General features: G+C 37.1%; 1 protein-coding gene across 1 annotated transcript; it reads left to right on the top strand.

Annotated features, from left to right (window-relative positions):
- The first annotated feature begins 241 nt into the window (after positions 1-241).
- SPESP1 (sperm equatorial segment protein 1) lies at positions 242-16,789 on the top strand. The gene is made up of 2 exons (XM_050796349.1): positions 242-476; positions 15,574-16,789. Exons 1-2 carry the CDS (start codon positions 413-415, stop codon positions 16,566-16,568), a joined length of 1,059 nt encoding a protein of 352 aa, XP_050652306.1. The 5' UTR covers positions 242-412; the 3' UTR covers positions 16,569-16,789.
- Positions 16,790-18,221: the final 1,432 nt, after the last annotated feature.

The following is an 18,221-nucleotide window of genomic DNA, read 5'->3' on the forward strand; positions in this document are numbered from 1 at the left end:
TCCTCGCAGCGACCGCGTTTAAACCACGGCTGTATCCCTAGAGCGCAGGACGCGCCAAGCCCCGCCCGCCCCGAGGCAGCACCGCGCACTCAGCAGCACGGGATCAAAGCGTTCCCCGCCCGCGCCCAGCGCAGACCTTCGGAGGCGGAACGGGCATGAGCACTAGCAAGGGGCGGGGCGCACGCGGTCCCCCGCCCCCTGCACGCAGCCCCAGGAGGGGGCGGGCCTTGGCCGCTCGCTCTCTCCTTCCCCACACCGCTGCGCTTGCGCGCTGGGGGCAACCGTTGCGGGGTGTCCCAGGGCCTGAGGCAGGACGGTCCTCCGCTGACACCTTCCCTTTCGGTCCTGAGGTTCCCGGCCTGGTGGCCCCAGGACGTTCCGGTCGCATGGCAGAGTGCTGCGGACGACGCCTATGAAGTCTTTAGTCCTTCTAGTTGCGCTGTTGCTATGGTCTTCGTCCGTGCCGGCTTATCCGAGTGAGTGACCGGCCTGAGGAGGCAGCGGACCGGGGACACCCTGGGGGAACCTCCCGAGCTCCGCGACCTCGAAGCCTGGCCCTTCTCCCTGGTCCCACATGCCCCCCTCCCCCACTGTCCAGGGTCCTGGCCTCGACGCCGAGGAGTGTCCCTCTCCTCTCCTGGTCAGGGATCGCAGCGACTCAGGCGGCGGGGCCCAGATAAGACGGGAGGCGCCTGCGGGCCGTGGGCGCGGGCGGAATCCCCTCACCTGCCTCTGCCTCTCTGCCCACCCGGTCCTTCCCAGCCATTGGGCGTGTGCAGGGGTCGGGTGGCTGCTGCCAGCCGGCCACGTCGCCAGGTGGCTGGCCAGCTAGGAATGATTTTTACATTTTCAAATGTAAATATGAAATGTACTCCTTCATGACGTGTGGAAAAGCATGACGTACACATTTCATTTTTCGTGAATAAAGTTTTATTGGAACACAACCACGTTCATTCCTTTATGTATTGCCCATGGCTGCTTTCCCACGTTAGAAGGGCGGAGTTAAGTGGTTGCCACACAGTCAGGCCTGCAAAGCCTGAAGTTTTTACTATCTGGCCCTGTGCAGAAAAAGGTTGACCCATACGGTAAAACATGTAGATTGTGGGTCGCGCTCTGGGACACTCACCTGAGGATGCGCTCCCAGAGAGCATGCTCGCGCACACGGCATTCAAAGCCTTAGTTAAGCAGGATTATAACTTAAAACTTGCCAAGGAGCAATTTTTGTCCCTCCCTGAAAGCTGAAAACCAATAAGGTCAAATTCAGGGGTGCTAAGACTTTACTATATTAACAATATCATGTGGACACCTTGAGGCACTTAGTATTTAAGTCAGGTACGTGAGGCTTTTCTATTTAGTCTAACTGTAGTTCATTGTGGCATTTAGTATGTTGCAGTTTGGTTTCACTTAATAAACACAATTTAACAGGTGTGAAAAAAGCACTATCGTGCATGCTGATTATGCAAATCTATATTTCAGAATTGCTAAATGATCCTAGTTAAAAATCAGATTTAAAAACTGAAAATACAACACAATCTAAATTATGAATAGTGGTGGGAAAAGTTCTAGATGAAGTGTCCTAGGTAACTAAAGTTAGCTCTTTAAATACTAGCACTTATGATTTATAGCTGTTTTTAATAAAAAGTTTTCTAACATTTTTCTTCCTTGACATAAAGGACCAGAACATAATGAAGATGCTACTGTCTTTTGGTGTCTGATGATCATTATTACTAACACTAGTTATTGTATTTTGGTAGTTGTAGATCAGCAAGTCACAAGTGACTGACATGTATGGAGACTTGAAATGACTTTAACACTGTCACACAGTACACTCTGGGACGGTTGGGTAGGAGTCCCTGGACACCCACTTAACTCAGTGCAGTCTCTTACCTAACACTATAAATTCCCCCTCTCCTCCTTCCCCCTTCCGCCTTCCCTCTTCCCCTCCCCCTCCCCCTTCCCTCCCCCCCCCCTTTTTTTTTTCCTGAGACAGGGTCTCACTCTCTGGCCCAGACTCTCTGGCCCAGACTAAAGTACAGTGGCCGGATCTCGGCTCATCGCAACCTCTGCCTCCCGGGCTCAAGGGATTCTCTCGCCTCAGCCTCCTGAGTAGCTGGGATTACAGGCGCAGGCCACTATCGCCTGGCTAATTTTTGTATTTCTAGTAGAGACGGGGTTTCACCGTGTTGTCCAGGCTATTCTCGAGCTCCTGACCTCAAATGATCCATCCGCCTCGGCCTCCCAAAGTGCTGGGATTACAGGCTTGAGCCACTGTGCCTGGCCAGCCTGTTCTCTTTCTTTGTACCCTGTTTGCTAATCTTTCTTGGGAAGAAAGAAAAGCGTTGTAGGAAATGAAAAGACACTTCCCAGAAAAAGGAGTAATTTTGTGTTGAATATATAGATGTTATAAGACATAAGGAAACTATGTATAGGTTGTAATAATAGAAGATGTCTTGGAATATGTAATTACCTCTCTTCTACAGAAGTGGATTAAGGAATATATAGAGCAGGCAGTGGTACATGGCTGCTTTCTCTGTATGTCTCTCTACTTTTTCTCTAATTTTAATTTTGTTTTTAAAGTAAGTATACCAAAATAAATATATCATTGAGCTTGATGTAAACCAGCTATGCATTCTTTTATATGGCCACTATTCAAACAATTGTTGGCGAGATGCAAAAGATAAGGCACATAGGTTTTTATAATGAAAAGTAGAGCTTTGACACATTTTTTTCTAAACTACTAGACAGTTTTGAGGTTATATTACACAAACATCACGGGTGGATTAAGTAACTGCATTTATTAAGTAACTGTATTAAGTAACTGCATTTATTGAAAACCTCAGTACTTCTTGTATCTGCCTATACCTTTCTAACAGGCCCAATCCAAGTTTAGCTAGTATTTATTTAATCTAAATTCAGTTAGACATAAATGCAGCTTGGGTATAGAGAAGTGGGCACTCCTTTACATACACACACACACATCCTGATGGTCCTGGATAAACAGCGTTTTACTGTATAAAATTTTAATACATTCAGTTTCCTGTACCTGATTTTTCCATAGTTTTAAATACCTTCCCATTTTTAAATATTTAAATGGGAAAGTATTTAATGTATTCCCTCTTTAATGTATTTACACTGTGCAACTTACTTTACTTCTTAATGAGAATTCTTTTTACTTAAAAAAAAAAATGCACAGGTGGGGCGCGCTGGCTTACTCCTGTAATCCCAGCACTTTGGGAGGCTGAGGCAGGCAGATCACCTGAGCCCAGAAATTCAAGACCAGCCTGGGCAACATGGCAAAACCCTGTCTTTACAAAAAATAAAAAAATTAGCCAGATGTGGTGGGGCACGCCTGTAGTCCCAGCTATTCAGGAGGCTGAGGTGGGAAGATCACCTGACCCCAGGAGGTAGAGGTTGCAGTGAGCTGAGATGGCACCACTGTATTCCAGCCTGGCTGACAGAGCGAGACCTTGTCTCAAAAAAAAAAAAAGCACAGTAACTTTCAAAGTAATGTTAACATAATAGTTATATATTTAAATAATAACTACTATTAAAATTATATAATTTGCCTTTTATAATTTTAAGTCATCAAATATTCATGGATTGGGAGTGTAAACTAATTAAAATTAAAGTGTATTAATATTAATATATTAACATTTAAATTATTCAAAATTTGCATAATATTTATAAATAAAATTAAAATATTAATTTTGGGGTATCTCCCAAATAAATTATTTCCTTTAGATCATCTCTTGGTATAGACTAGGAAAAACAGGGTTAGTCTAGGATTACAAAAGCTCTTATTTCTAGATTGTTATTATAAGAAGGCTCAATATGTCAGTCTTTGGCTTCTGTCATTGTCTTTAGGAAGGATTTTGTCTTAATGAACCACACAAGGTAAGAGAATCTACCAGCAGCAATTGTTTGAATCTATCACGAAATAAATTAAAAGGAAAAGAATATTTCTTTTATTTCAAATACATTGTAAAGGTAAAGTTCACTGGGATCTGGTGCTGCAAGTTCACTTAGTGCCCAAGGCTATATAGCATTTAGAAGGGTCTCTCAAACCTGTGAAACTGTCATGACACACTTTGTTAATGTTTGAGATAATGAGGATCATGTCATGTAATAGGCAAGTGTCAAGAGAGTAGTCTGTGGGGGAGTAGCAGGAAGTTTCATTAGCCTGTCCACTGATGTTTTATGGGGAAAAAAGTCTTGTGTTTCTGTTCTTTTGATCCTATTATCCCTTAAATGGATATACTTTAATCTCTTGATAATATATGTGAAATTAAACTTAAGCAACAATTTTTTCATATCCAAATAAAATACTAGTTATTTGAAAAGAAAATATTTTTTCTTTTTTTTTTTTGAGACGGAGTCTCGCTCTGTCGCCTAGGCTGGAGTGCAGTGGCGCCATCTTGGTTCACTGCAAGCTCCGCCTCCCGGGTTCACGCCATTCTCCTGCGTCAGCCTCCCAAGTAGCTGGGACTACAGGCGCATGCCACAACGCCCGGCTAATTTTTTTTTGGTATTTTTAGTAGAGACGGGGTTTCACCGTGTTAGCCAGGATGGTCTCGATCAGCTGACCTCGTGATCCGCCTGCTTCGGCCTCCCAAAGTGCTGGGATTACAGGCATGAGCCACCGCGCCCGGCCTTTTTTTTTTTTTTTTGTATCACTATATAGTTGAAGCATTTTAAAAACACACAATTTATTTAACCTAAGCATAGTTTTTTCTGAGGCTCAAATATTCATACTGCAACCATTTGGAGACACTGTAAGCTGTCTTCTCTTGTTCTTTTGATAGGATCCCGTATATTTTTAAAGACTTCTTGTTTTCTGATGTTAACTGATTGTTCCAAGCCTCCTTTGTGTCTTTCCCACTCTGTGTCTTTCTCACTCTGAATGGAATTAACTGTCTTTCCAAGGGAATGGAGAACATGGTATGAGAGACCAAAGCGCTTGCGATACATTCTAGACTGCTGCAGTGGGGAAATATTGTTATTTTTGTCATTTTAGTGAACAAAACTAGAAGAGAGAGATTTAAAGTCATGAGTTTATTTTGGTTCCAATTATAACATTACTCATAGGATGCATCTTGATTTGTAACTCTTTATCCACACTAGAATTGTAACATCATTTAATGAGGCTATTTTGGTTGTCTATTGTGGAGTAAAAGACTGCTCCCCAAATTTATCATTTTTCATGATTCTTTGGGTTCACTAGACTCAGCTGGGCAGCTCCGCTTCATATGGTATAGCTGAGATCACTCACGCAGCTGCATTCAGCTGGAAATTCAAATGGATAGGAACATCCAAGATGGCGTCTCATCCTCCAGGGTCTTTACATGACTTCTCATCTTTCAGTACTCTAGCCCAAGTTTCTTTACACCATGGCAGCTTGCTTCCGAGAAGGAGACTTATAAATCCCAACATGGATGCTCTTACTAAGCCTATACTGTATCAAACTTGCTAATGTCCTGTAGGCCAAGACAAGTCACATCTGGCAAGCCCATATCCAGTGTGAGAAGACACTACCCGAGAACATGAATACCAGACAGAAAGTGCAAAGTTACATTTCTTTAACTGGAACACTTGATTAATATGAACATAATTACTTGTTTATTTACCTGTCAGCAAAAATTAAGATTGGCATAATAATAAATTATAGGAAAATTGCTGGATAAGATTTAATATTTCCTTTTATGATCATTCCTTGAGTAGACCTCAGTAATTAAGCACAATTATTAGTACTTTGACTTGGAAATACAGTACTTCAGCTCAGTTCGTTTTAAAATTTTAACCTTCATAAAAGTTCATTTTAATTTGAAGGTGTTGGATGTTTTAACTGGTAGTTCTTGCATGATGACAGCTTTCAGTTATTAATTCTTACTTTAGTACTTAACTGCTGCAGAATAAGGGAAGTTTATTCTTTATGAGTCCACTTCATGGCATGTATAGAAAATACAAGCAATTTGTTCTCCAAAGTTACGGACATTCAGCCAGAGTGTGTGGACTATCTGTAAGTGATGGATGCTTGGGTATATGTTTAAGTTTTATATACATGAGTTCTTTTTGAATAAAGTTATTCTGTTTTCACTATATCATTGTAATAAAAATCCTAGTTATATTCAAATCTTTAACAAAATGAGCATCCACAATTCTTGGTTAAATTTTGGGTGCAATCAGCAGTTGCCATATCAAGGTTACTGGCCAAAAGTAAAGTAGAAATGTATGTGTATCTACACAATGGAATATTATTTGGCCATAAAAATGAAGTACTGATACAAGCTACAACATGGATGATCTTGAAGACATTATGCTAAGCATAAGAAGCCACTCACAAAAGGACACATATCGTTATGATTCCATTTATATGAAATGTCTAGCATAGGAAATGCGTAGGTACAGAAAGTAGATTAGTGGTTGTCCAGGGGCTGGAGGATAGGGGATATGGGAAATGGGTTTTATTGTGGGGTGACAAAACTGCTTTAAACTTAGACTGTGGTGGTGATTGCACTACTCTGTGAACATACTGAAAATGATTGAATTACATACTTTAAGATAAATAAAAGGTAAATTATGGAGGTATTTTAATATTAAGATTGTGATTTACTTACGTTAAAATTATGTCAATGAGGTGTTACTTTCGAGATTGATAAAATTCAATGAAAGGTAATTAGTAGGACTTAAGTTTATGTGATCTAAACTTATATTAGGCTATTTAGTAAGGGGCAGTTACAAGAAGTATGGGGGCTTTCTGAGAACTGGAGCTATTTCACCATGATGTTTATGATGTTATTTTATATAAACTTCACACTCAGAAATTTAGAAAGACGTAGTAAGCTGTGTCTTTTATTATAAAAAACTGCCTACTTTGCCTAAAATAAAAGAACATTCTTATTACTCATTTAAAATTTTCTCTTTAGTAATTGTTAGACAATTAGCCAGAAACTGCTCCCCACACAATAGTTTTTAGACTAGCAGATTTATTTTTAAACATAACATGACGTCTAGTTTTCTTCCTCTGTATTCTTCTGTAGAAATGTTTTACCTGTGATTATTTTCTTAAGATAAATTACTAGAGGTGCAATTAATTTACATACCTTCCAGCATTCTGTTCATTCATTCAGTTATTCATTTAACAAATACTTTTTGACTGTCTAGTATGGTTCTAGGCACTGGGTAAAACAGAGTGTATAATGAACAAATTAGATGTGTCACAGCTCTCAAAGAGCTTACTAAGTGTAACAGTTAACAAACATTAAACAAACAAACACAGTTGGAACTGTCTAAATTCTATAAAGAAAAGATCAGTATGCTAGAGAGAGACTAAAGAAGGATCTAGGAATTAAAAGGGGAGTGAGGATGGAACTTATTTTTTTTTTTCTTTATTTCTTCTAGACAAACAAAAAAAACAGGATCCATGTGCAGAACGTGCAGTTTGTTACATAGGTATACGTGTGCATGGTGGTTTGCTGCTTCTACTGGCCCATCCTCAAAGTTCCCTCCCCTCACCCCCACCCACCAACAGGCCGTGGTGTGTGTTCTCCAGGGGCTGGGGGATAGGGGATATGGGAAATGGGTTTTATTGTTCCCTCTGTGTAGGATGGAACTTATTTTACTAAGGAAGTAACATATACACATGCCAATCCTAGGTTTTATCATTTAAAAATATTTGCCTACTTGACTGGCAAAACAAAAATTGTTTTTAATTTGCATATCTTTTATGAAAAATGAGTTTTAGCAAGTTTTCATACAAATTGGCTTTTATGTTATTCTCTTCCTCCTTTAATTGGTCATTCTATGAAAAGGAAATATATTTCACATGTATTATTTATTGAATGAAGTTTTAAATTTTTATTTATTTATCTGTTATTTTATTTTATTTTTTTGAAACAGAGTTTCATTCTTGTCCCCCAGGCTGGAGTGCAATGGTGCAACCTTGGCTTACTGCAACCTCCACCTCCTGGGTTCAAGCGATTCTCCTGTCTCAGCCTCTAGAGCAGCTGGGACTACAGGCGTGTGTCACCATGCCCAGTTAATTTTTGTATTTTTAGTAGAGATAGGGTTTCACCATGTTGGCCAGGCTGGTCTTGAACTCCTGACCTCAGGTGACCGACCCGCTCCCATCTCCCAAAGTGCTGAGATTACAGGCGTGGGCCACCAAGCCCAGCCTGAAGTTTTATATTTCATTGCTCATTTTAAATTATGATTTTATTATTTTCCTCATCATAAACTCAAAAGTAATTAACTTGCCTTTTATTTCTGTGTGAACTGGATTTATTTTTTTGTAAGTCATTGACTGTCAGTTACTCATACTTTGTAGTAAGAAAACACTGTGGATTATTTTCAGTATTACTAGATCTTAATATGCGAAAGGGATGCGTTTTGGTTCATTTGATGATAGAACAAAATTTGGTCATATTTAATTTAATTTAATTTTAATATTTACATGTAGTTTAAAATATTTTGGTCCAGTTGACAGCACAATTTCAGATATTGTATTTATTTATTTGATTTTATTTAATGTTCACATGTATTTTAAAACAGAGTGGTATCCCTGCAGAATAATTTTATCACAACACTAATACAGCTTTGCCAGCATCCTTGTATCATTTCTTTATGACAACATTGTGTAGTTGTTACAAGCACCTGCTTTGAAGTAAGGTAGCCTGTGTTCAAATCCCATCCTTATAAGTTGAATATAATCTTAAGCAAATTGCTTATCCTTTCTAAGTATCTTCCTTTTCTTCTTTGACAGAGTACTTCTCACATTCAAAGTTCTGGGTATAGTGCCTGGCACATGATCATTCAATCAGTGGAAGCTATTAGGATCTTTTTTTTTGTTTTTTTTTTTTTGTTTTTTTTGATACGGAGTCTCCCTCTGTCGCCCAGGCCGGAGTGCAGTGGTGCGATTTCGGCTCACTGCAAGCTCCGCCTCCTGGATTCACGCCATTCTCCTGCCTCAGCCTCCCGTGTAGCTGGGACTACAGGCGCCCGCCACTGCACCCGGTTAATTTTTTGTATTTTTAGTAGAGACGGGGTTTCACTGTGTTAGCCAGGATGGTCTCGATCTCCTGACCTCATGATTGACCCGTCTCGGTCTCCCAAAGTGCTGGGATTACAGGCGTGAGCCACCGCGCCCGGCCTGCTATTTGGATTTTTAAAATCATTATCTTCCATTTCTCCTTTGGATTTCCTACTGCTTTTGTTCCTACAGTTATTTAGTACCATTTTGTTTACCTTCTTATCATGTCTGTTGTGTGACAGTTCTTCCTGTACTATTTCAAGAAGAGAAGTGCAGGCAACCTCAGGCTCACCTTCAGGCCCCATGTCTGAGATTCCAGCAAAATCCCAAGCCTGCTTAGCAGTTAGCCATCCTGCTTATAAGAGGCACTGGAGAGCAGCATCATGGTTTCCCAAGCTGGAGATTCTTACCTGAGCCAGAGCCATGTTCTAGGACATTGCCATGTTTGCCTGAATCACTTACTAGTAAAACTAGATGGGATATTATAAAGTATGCCAGTGTAGACTATGAATCTCCAAGTATAATAACACAACTTCTAGCAGGATTGTCTGTTCTTTGTAAGCATTTGAATTTTGTTCAGCTTTCTAGCACCTCCTGAAGGATGGAGAAAAACAGGTTTTCACAGTGGCCACAGCCATCTGTAGGGACAGTTGAGGCTCCACTATCTTACTACCTTGACTGCAAACATTTTTATAAAGATCAAATTGATTTGCAAGAGCAGACCTGATTAGTAGAACTGACAAGGTCAACATGAAATAGGGAGATGTTTTAGGGGACAAAAGCAGGAGGTAGAAGGTGTATGGAGAGAGGATGGATTTAACAGTAGAAAAGTATGGAGCCAAGCGTACATGAAGAACAGAGGAAAATCGAGGTAGGAGGTAGGGCACTCTGTTGCTAGGCAGCCAAGAACAGGCTTTTGGGTGTTGCCTGAGTAACAATAGAAGGGGATAATAAATATTTCAGTTTGTTAAGGAATCAGCTAGTATTATCTCCTTTTCCTGTCCTTTGGCACTCTAACTCACCTAATATCCACCTGGGTATCTTATTTACTACTTTGAGAAGAGGCAAGCTAAATGGTTTGAAAAGCAAGTGTTTAGCAGACTATAATCTAATGGCAATGTCTTTTTAAAAGTGTTGAAACCTTTGTTGGTTGTACATTTTAGATTTGCTTATTATAGTTTCTTACAATTAAAATATTTTTCAGATTTTAAAAAACATTTTATTATGGAAACATTTAAATATGTACACAAGTACAAAGAATTACATAATCTCCACATACTTGTAATAGCTTCAGTTATTACCATTATTAGCACTTCAATAGTTTTTGGGGAACAGGTGGTTTTTGGTTACATGGGTAAGTTCTTTAGTGGTGATTTCTAGCTTTAGTTATTATTAATTCATGATCAATCATATTTCATTGATAGCTCTGCCCACATTCCTTTTCCTCTCACTTCCCTGGACACCCTCCCCAATTTCTTGGGCTTGGATTATGTAGAAGCAAATTCTAGACATCATATAATTTTATCGGCATATACTAAAGCACTAAAATATAAGGACTTTACAAAACACAAAACAATGTAATTTTTTACTTACAAAAATAATTCCTTAATATTATCAAATATCTGGTTAGTGTTTTCTGATTGTCTTTCTCTTTTTCCAGTTTGATAGAATCGGAATTCAAGTAAGATTTATACATGTAACTTATTGATATACCTGTTAATTCTCTTTTAATCTATAGTTCTTCCTCCATCTCTGTTTTTTCCCTTGCAATTTAATTGTTGAGGAAACTGGGTCACACATCCTTTAGTTTCTCACAGTCTAGGTTTTGCTGATTACATCCCCATGGTGTAGTTTAATATCTCCCTTATTGTCCTATATATTTTCTGTATATTGTTAGTTATATCTAGGGAGACCTACTGGATTCAGATTTGACTTTTTTTTTTTTTTGCAAGACTATTTCATAGGTGGTGTTGTGTTCTTCCATCAGAAAACACATAATGTCTGATTTTGTACCTTTTTAGATATACATAGTCATAGAAAATTATTGCAAAATTATCATATTTTAATTATAAATGACTTTTTAAATTATTAGCTGGAATCATTTATAAATTGAAACCTTTCTTCCTTTTGAGCTACTTTTCCATATTCATTTGGGTCCATTTCTATATTTTCTGTTCTGCTCCATTCATCTGTTCATGGCCAGTGCTATACTATTTTTCATAATAGAGGCTTTATAGCATATTTAAATATTTGATTTTAATATCTGATAGGGATAGGCTTTGTTTTCCTGGCTGTTCTTATTTGTTTTTCCAAATAAACTTTATAATTCATTTTTCTAACTCCAGAAAAAATTAATGACATTTTTAGAAACATATTAAATGTATAAATTAAAAGAGAGGATATGACATCTAAGCATCTTTATGATGTTGAATCTTCTCATCTGAGAGCATGGTATAGCTTTCTATTTGTTGATATTTATGTTTTTCAAAAGATTTTATTATATTCCTGTATTAGTTTGCTGTAGCTCCTATAACAAATTACCACAAACTTGATGGTTTAAAACAGCAAAAATTTATTCTCACAGTTCTAGAGGCCAGAAGTCTGGAATCCATTTCCCTGAGCCAAAACCAAGGCATAGTCTGGGCCATGCTCCCTCTGGAAGCTCAATGAAAAAATATGCTCCTTGCTTCTTCTAGTTTCTGGTGGCTGCCTACCTTCCTTGACTTGTGGCCACATCAGTCTAATCTCTGCCTCTTCCTCCACATTACCTCTTCCTCTTCTGGGTGTGTGTCAGATCTCTCTGTGTCTCTCTCTTATGAGAACATTTGTGATTGGATTTAGAGTCCACCCAGGTAATCTAGAATAATTGCCCCATGTCAAGAAACTTAATTTAACCACATCTGCAAAGACTCTTCTTTCTTAAGGTAATATTTACAGGTTCTAGGGTGATATCTTTGAATATTCATTATTTAGCCTACTATAACTCTTCATATTGATTTTGGCATGTTTTTGATATTTTATGATTATGTATGTATATATAAAATTCCAGGCTGGAGTGTAATGGAAAGATCATGGCTCACTGCAGCCTCAACCTCCCTAGGCTCAAGCAATCATTTCACCTCAGCCTTCTCACTAGCTGGGACTACAGGCATGTGCCACCATGCCCAGCTAATTCTTGTACTTTTATAGAGTTGGAGTTTTACCATGTTTCCCAGGCTGGTCTCGAACCACTGGGCTCAAGCCATCCACCTGCCTCGGCCTCTCAAAGTGCTGGGATTACAGGTGTGAATGAATTCACACAGCCAATATTTTGTTTCATTTTTCTGTTATGTAAACAACATCTTATTTCTCATATCTTCTAAGCAGTTTATATTTATATATTTATTTTGGTATATTGATTTTTATGACTTGCTATTTATGAAATTCTCTTACTAATTGTAGTAGCTTTTCAATGGATTCTTTTGTGTCGTCTGTATTTATAATCCTATCATCTGTATATAAACATAGTTTTACCTCTTTCTTTCCAATTCTCATGTCTCCAATTATTTTCGCTTGTCTAATTGCATTGACTAGTATCACCAACATGATGTTAAATATTAATAGAAATGAAGATATTAGGTATTCTTATCTTGTTCCTGTCTTTAGCGGAAAAGCTTTTGCTGTTTCCCACTAAATAAGATGCAAAGTATATTTTAATGTTCCTTTTACGGAACATGTTTTTCTATATAATGTTAAGGGAAATTTATATTTAAAATGAGAAATGTAAGCAGTTACCTTTATAAAGAATAATATCTTATGAGTGCTGTGTAGCTTTGAAAGTGTTTTAAAATATCTAATTTATTTGGTTCTGTGAGATAAAAAGGCAAGTGTAGTATCTTAGCTTTATAGTTAAGTGAATATCCAGATAAGTTAAATAATGACCTAAGGTAATGCTGCTATAAATTGGTAGAGCCAGGACCAGGATCAAATATTTTATTTTCACTGCACAAGGCATATTCATTTTACCCAATATTTTCCTTCATGAAGACTCTGATTCGGGACAATGCATTTTATAAATATGAGTTTACATAAATAAGTTATTTTCCTTTTAAAAATGTGATTTGTATACAATTTTTGTTTGCCATTAAAAAATAAAGGAGAAAAAATACTTGAAACTTAAAAAAATAAATGTGACTTATAATGGTTTACTACATTAAATGATTGGGGTGTGTGTGTGTGTGTGTGTGTGTGTGTGTGTGTGTGTGTGTGTGTTTTAGGGAGTAAAACATTATAGTTAAAGTCTAAAATCTCCTCTACTGACCACATTGAGTCCCACTACCTCTCCTCAGATGCAACTGCCCATATAAGTTTAGTATATTATCATTCCAGTCCATTAAAAAAATCTGCAGTTCACAGACAAAATATATGATGCTATGTGAGTGATTTTAAAAAAGTATCATAAAGATAGCATCAAACTCTACTCTATGGTCTATACTTTCTTTTTCACTTATCATCATCATATGGATCTTAGGAGTATACAAGGCTTTTCTAAGCATTACATAAAGTGAGAATTTATTTTTAGAATCAAGACTTCTGGACGTGTGGTATCTTTCCACTAACCACATTGGCTCACTAAACTGTTCTCATTAAGAATTTTTTAAAATTTAGAAATATGGCTTCAATTTTGATTAAATGTCTATCTGGTCTTTCTAAGTTGTAACAGAATAAAGAAGAGAGGAGAAACATGTAAATACAAGGCAGTTTTTGAGTATTTTGTACTTACCAAAAAGCTAAATAAAAGTGCCTCCTGAACAGAAAGTTTATTACTTTATTTAACCTGCAGGGGGATGGTTCAGGTAGGAGTAATGCATTAGTATTTGGTAAAAAGTGATTTACTTCCCTGAATTAAATCAATTTGTATACTTGAAAATGGCAAACCTTAAAATTGCACATAGTGAAAAATCACAGCACTTAAAATTAAAATACCCTGATTCAGGAGTAGTTGAACAGAATTCCAGAATATCTTAATATCTTACTATCTTTTCTGTTCTCCACGCTGGAAATGAGAGGCTTTACTGCTCAGATGCTGCAAAATAGGAGTATAAATAGAACTACCTTTTTTTGGCTTATCAAAATATTTTATTTTAAGAGACCCCCCAAAAAAAGACCCTCCAAAAAAAGATGCCCCAACAATACTCTTGGGTTTTTTTTTTTTTTTTGGTCTTTTCTGTATTTTTGTTTTTAATCAACTAAAAACAATTTGATGCTTAAAATAAACCTACTCCATGATTCAGGAGTAGTTGAACAGAATTCCAGCATATCTTAATACCTTATTTTCTTTTCTGTTCTCCACGTTGGAAATGAGAGGCTTTACTGCTCAGATGTTGCGAAATAGGAGTATAAATAGAACTACCTTTTTTTTTTTTGCTTATTAAAATATTTTATTTTAGGAGACCCCTCAAAAAAAGACCCTCCACATTAGATAGACGCCCCAACAATACCCTTGGGCTTTTTTTGTCTTTTCTGTATTTTTTCCTTTTTAAGCCAACTAAAACAATTTGATACTTAAAATAAAAGACAGGAAATATTTCCTGAGTAGACTTTAGTTAAGAATATATATATATTTTTGATCCGGGGGCGGGTAAGGAGAAGTAAGGTGCCACCAGCGGTTCATGAAGTAGAACTACCATTTTGTTGTTAAGAGTGAAATGTTGATGATTTAGACCAGGAATTGACAAACTTTTTCTGTAAAGGGTCATACAGTATTTCCAGCTTTGCAGGTTATGTGGTCTCTTACAATTACTCTAGTGTTGCAGGCAAAAGCACCTGTAGATAATACGTAAACAAATGGGCAAGACTCACTGGGTGCCAATAAAACGTTACTTAATAAAGCAGTTGAGTGGATATGAGTCACAGACTATAGTTAGATCTTTGAATGAAAATCTTTGATGAAAATATTGCATTTTCATCATACAGATACACTAGATGTAAATAACCTCACGAGCATAGAAAATAGTAAAATAATTAGAAAGTGATGAGTTTGGAATATTTATTACCTTTGCTTTTAATATAATTTATTTGATTGTAATGTAGATAAGTTAATTTTTAAATAATGTCTGTGTTTAACATCTGGCTCACAAAATTCATAAAAATTTAACAATGGGCTCTAGTGAACCAGTATAAGCCTACTCCAGCACACCACTGTGTTAGAGGACATAATCAAGAATTTTGGTTTAATAAGTTGCCTGTTGAATCATAAGTTATATGAGAGAATAAAAGCAAAAATCATAAGTTATATGGGAGAATGAAAGCAAAAATGTAGAGAGAATGGTGTTAATATGCAACTTTTGCACTAATCTTGCTCACCTGTTTTAATAAGAACCTGAAGAAATAATTTTGTTTATTTAAGTGAAAGTTGACTCTGTGTCAAAGGTGCTTTGCATATTGGTTCTTTATTTCAATTTTTAAGTGATAGCATATGAAATAAATTTTGGTCAGTAGATTTTGTCAATGTGTTATATATAATAATAAATGTTACTTATTATTTGTTTGATTTCTTTTCCCTTAAGGCATAACTGTGTCACCTGATGAAGAACAAAACTTGAATCATTATATACAAGTTTTAGAGAACCTAGTACTAAGTGTTCCCCCTAAGGAGCCAGGTCGTGAGAAAAAATCTAACTCTCCAAAACATGTTTATTCTATAGCATCGAAGGGATCAAAATTTAAGGAGCTAATTACACATGGAGACACATCAACTGAGAATGATGTTTTAACCAATCCTATCAGTGAAGAAACTACAACTTTCCCTACAGGAGACTTCACACCGGAAATAGGAATGAAAAAACACATGGAAAGTACCCCATTCTGGTCGATCAAACCAAACAATGTTTCCATTGTTTTACATGCAGAGGAACCTTATATTGAAAAGGAAGAGCCAGAGCCAGAGCCAGAGCCAACTGCAAGACAAACTGAGGCACCAAGAACGTTGCCAGTTGTTACTGAATCATCTACAAGTCCATATGTCACCTCATACAAGTCACCTGTCACTACTTCAGATAGGAGCACTGGCATTGAGATCTCTACAGAATCAGAAGATGTTCCTCAGCTCTCAGGTGAAACTGCAATAGAAAAATCCAAAGAACTAACATTTGGAAAGCACCCAGAGAGTTGGAATAATGATGACATTTTGAAAAAAATTTTAGATATTAATTCACAAGTGCAACAGGCACTTCTTAGTGACACCAGCAACCCAGCATATAGAGAAGATATTGAAGCCTCCAAAGAGCACCTAAAACGAAGCCTTGCTCTAGCAGCAGCAGCAGAACATAAATTAGAAACAATGTATAAGTCCCAGTTATTGTCACCAGGACAAACAAGTAATAAAATTGATGATATTGAAACTGTTATTAACATGCTGTGTAATTCTAGATCTAAACTCTATGAATATTTAGATATTAAATATGTTCCACCAGAGATGAGAGAAGAAGCTGCTACAGTATTCAATACATTAAAAAATATGTGTAGATCAAGGAGAGTCACAGCCTTACTAAAATTTTATTAAACAATAATATAAAAATTTTAACCTACTTGATATTCCATGACAAAGTTGATAAGCAAACTGCATTTTTTCACAGGAGAAATAAGCATATTCGTAATTTCAAAAGTTGTATAAAAATATTTTCTATTGTAGTTCAATTGTGCCAACATCTTTATGTGACATGTGTTATGAACAATTTTCATATGAGCTAAAAACCTAATTTAAAATAAAATTTTGGTTCAGGAGTTTGTAGTTTTTTCTCATTAATTTTAAATGTGAAGATCTTTACAATGTTTAAGCTTTGATTTTGCTTGAATATATTAGTTAAATTCATACATTTTATGAGTTAAGAGACTGCGTGTGCTCTCTATAGCTAGTTTTAAATAAAATAATTGTATATACATAAAGTGTAAAATTTTGGGGCATATGCTCTTTATTATTTCAGATAATCTGAGTTTTCTGTCTTTTTTAATTTTTTTTTTTTTTTTTTTTTTTGAGACAGAGTCTCACTGTCATGCAGGCTTGAGTGCAGTGGTGCAATCTCAGCTCACTGCAACCTCTGCCTCCCGGGTTCGAGTGATTCTGCTGCCTCAGTCTCCTGAGTAGCTGGGATTGCAGGCACCCATGACCACGCCCGGCTAATTTTTATATTTTTAGTAGAGACGGGGTTTCACCATGTTGGCCAGGCTGGTCTCAAAACTCCTGACCTCAGGTGATCCACCCGCCTCAGGCTCCCAAAGTGCTGGGATTACAGGCATGAGCCAGTGCGCCTAGGGAGTTTTCTGTCTTAATAGCCTAACTTGGGGCTTGTATCTGCACTTTTATTTGGATATAGGTGTGCCTCCTTTGAAATGTAGATAATATTTTAAGATACATCTCTATTCTTCTGTCATTAAGTACTTTTGGAGTATCACTGAGGGATGGTAACCTGGATATGTAATGAAGTCATTCTCATTTCCTCTCTTTGTGTACATACACATTGAAGATTTTCAAATCTTTTGTCAGAGAGTATGACTGACACCATTAAGGTTAACTGTATAATATTATAATAATGGCTCAGGTAATTCTGTTTATGATTGGACCAGTATTATATTCAAATACATTTATTTATTTTTTCATCAAGACATTAATTTATAGTTTGATAAAGATTTATTGACCTTTTACTATGTGCAGGACACAATAGATGCTAGGCTTTGGGGATACAAAAATAAGACCTACTTTCTTTTCTCTTTGAGATTATATTATAGCAGGAAAGACAGATGCTAAACAAATAATTTCAAAAATTTTTAAAATCTCAGTTGTGTCAAGTTGTTGTGAAGGTGCGAGGTATTTGACCTCACTTAGACCAAGAATAATGGGAAAGCTACCCTGAAAAAGTCGCAATTAAGGTGTAGTCTGAAAGATTAGGGTGTGTGTAAGGACAAAGTGAACATTTTAGGCAGAGGGAACAGCAGGTATGAATGCTTTGAGTTAAAAATAAGGATGAGAAGTTCAGGAAGTACCTGGAGTATCGAAAGGCAGGAAAAAGCATCACAAGATATATCTGGTGACATATACACCAAGTTGGAATGGATCCTGCAGCACCTTCGGTGCGTTATTGAATGTTTTAGCCTTTACCCTATGATCAATGAGAAGCCATTAGTGGATTTTAAGCAAAAAGGACTGGTATGATCAAAT

The sequence above is a fragment of the Macaca thibetana genome, chromosome 7 (assembly GCF_024542745.1).
Source record: "Macaca thibetana thibetana isolate TM-01 chromosome 7, ASM2454274v1, whole genome shotgun sequence".
In the NCBI taxonomy this organism is placed as follows: domain Eukaryota; kingdom Metazoa; phylum Chordata; class Mammalia; order Primates; family Cercopithecidae; genus Macaca; species Macaca thibetana.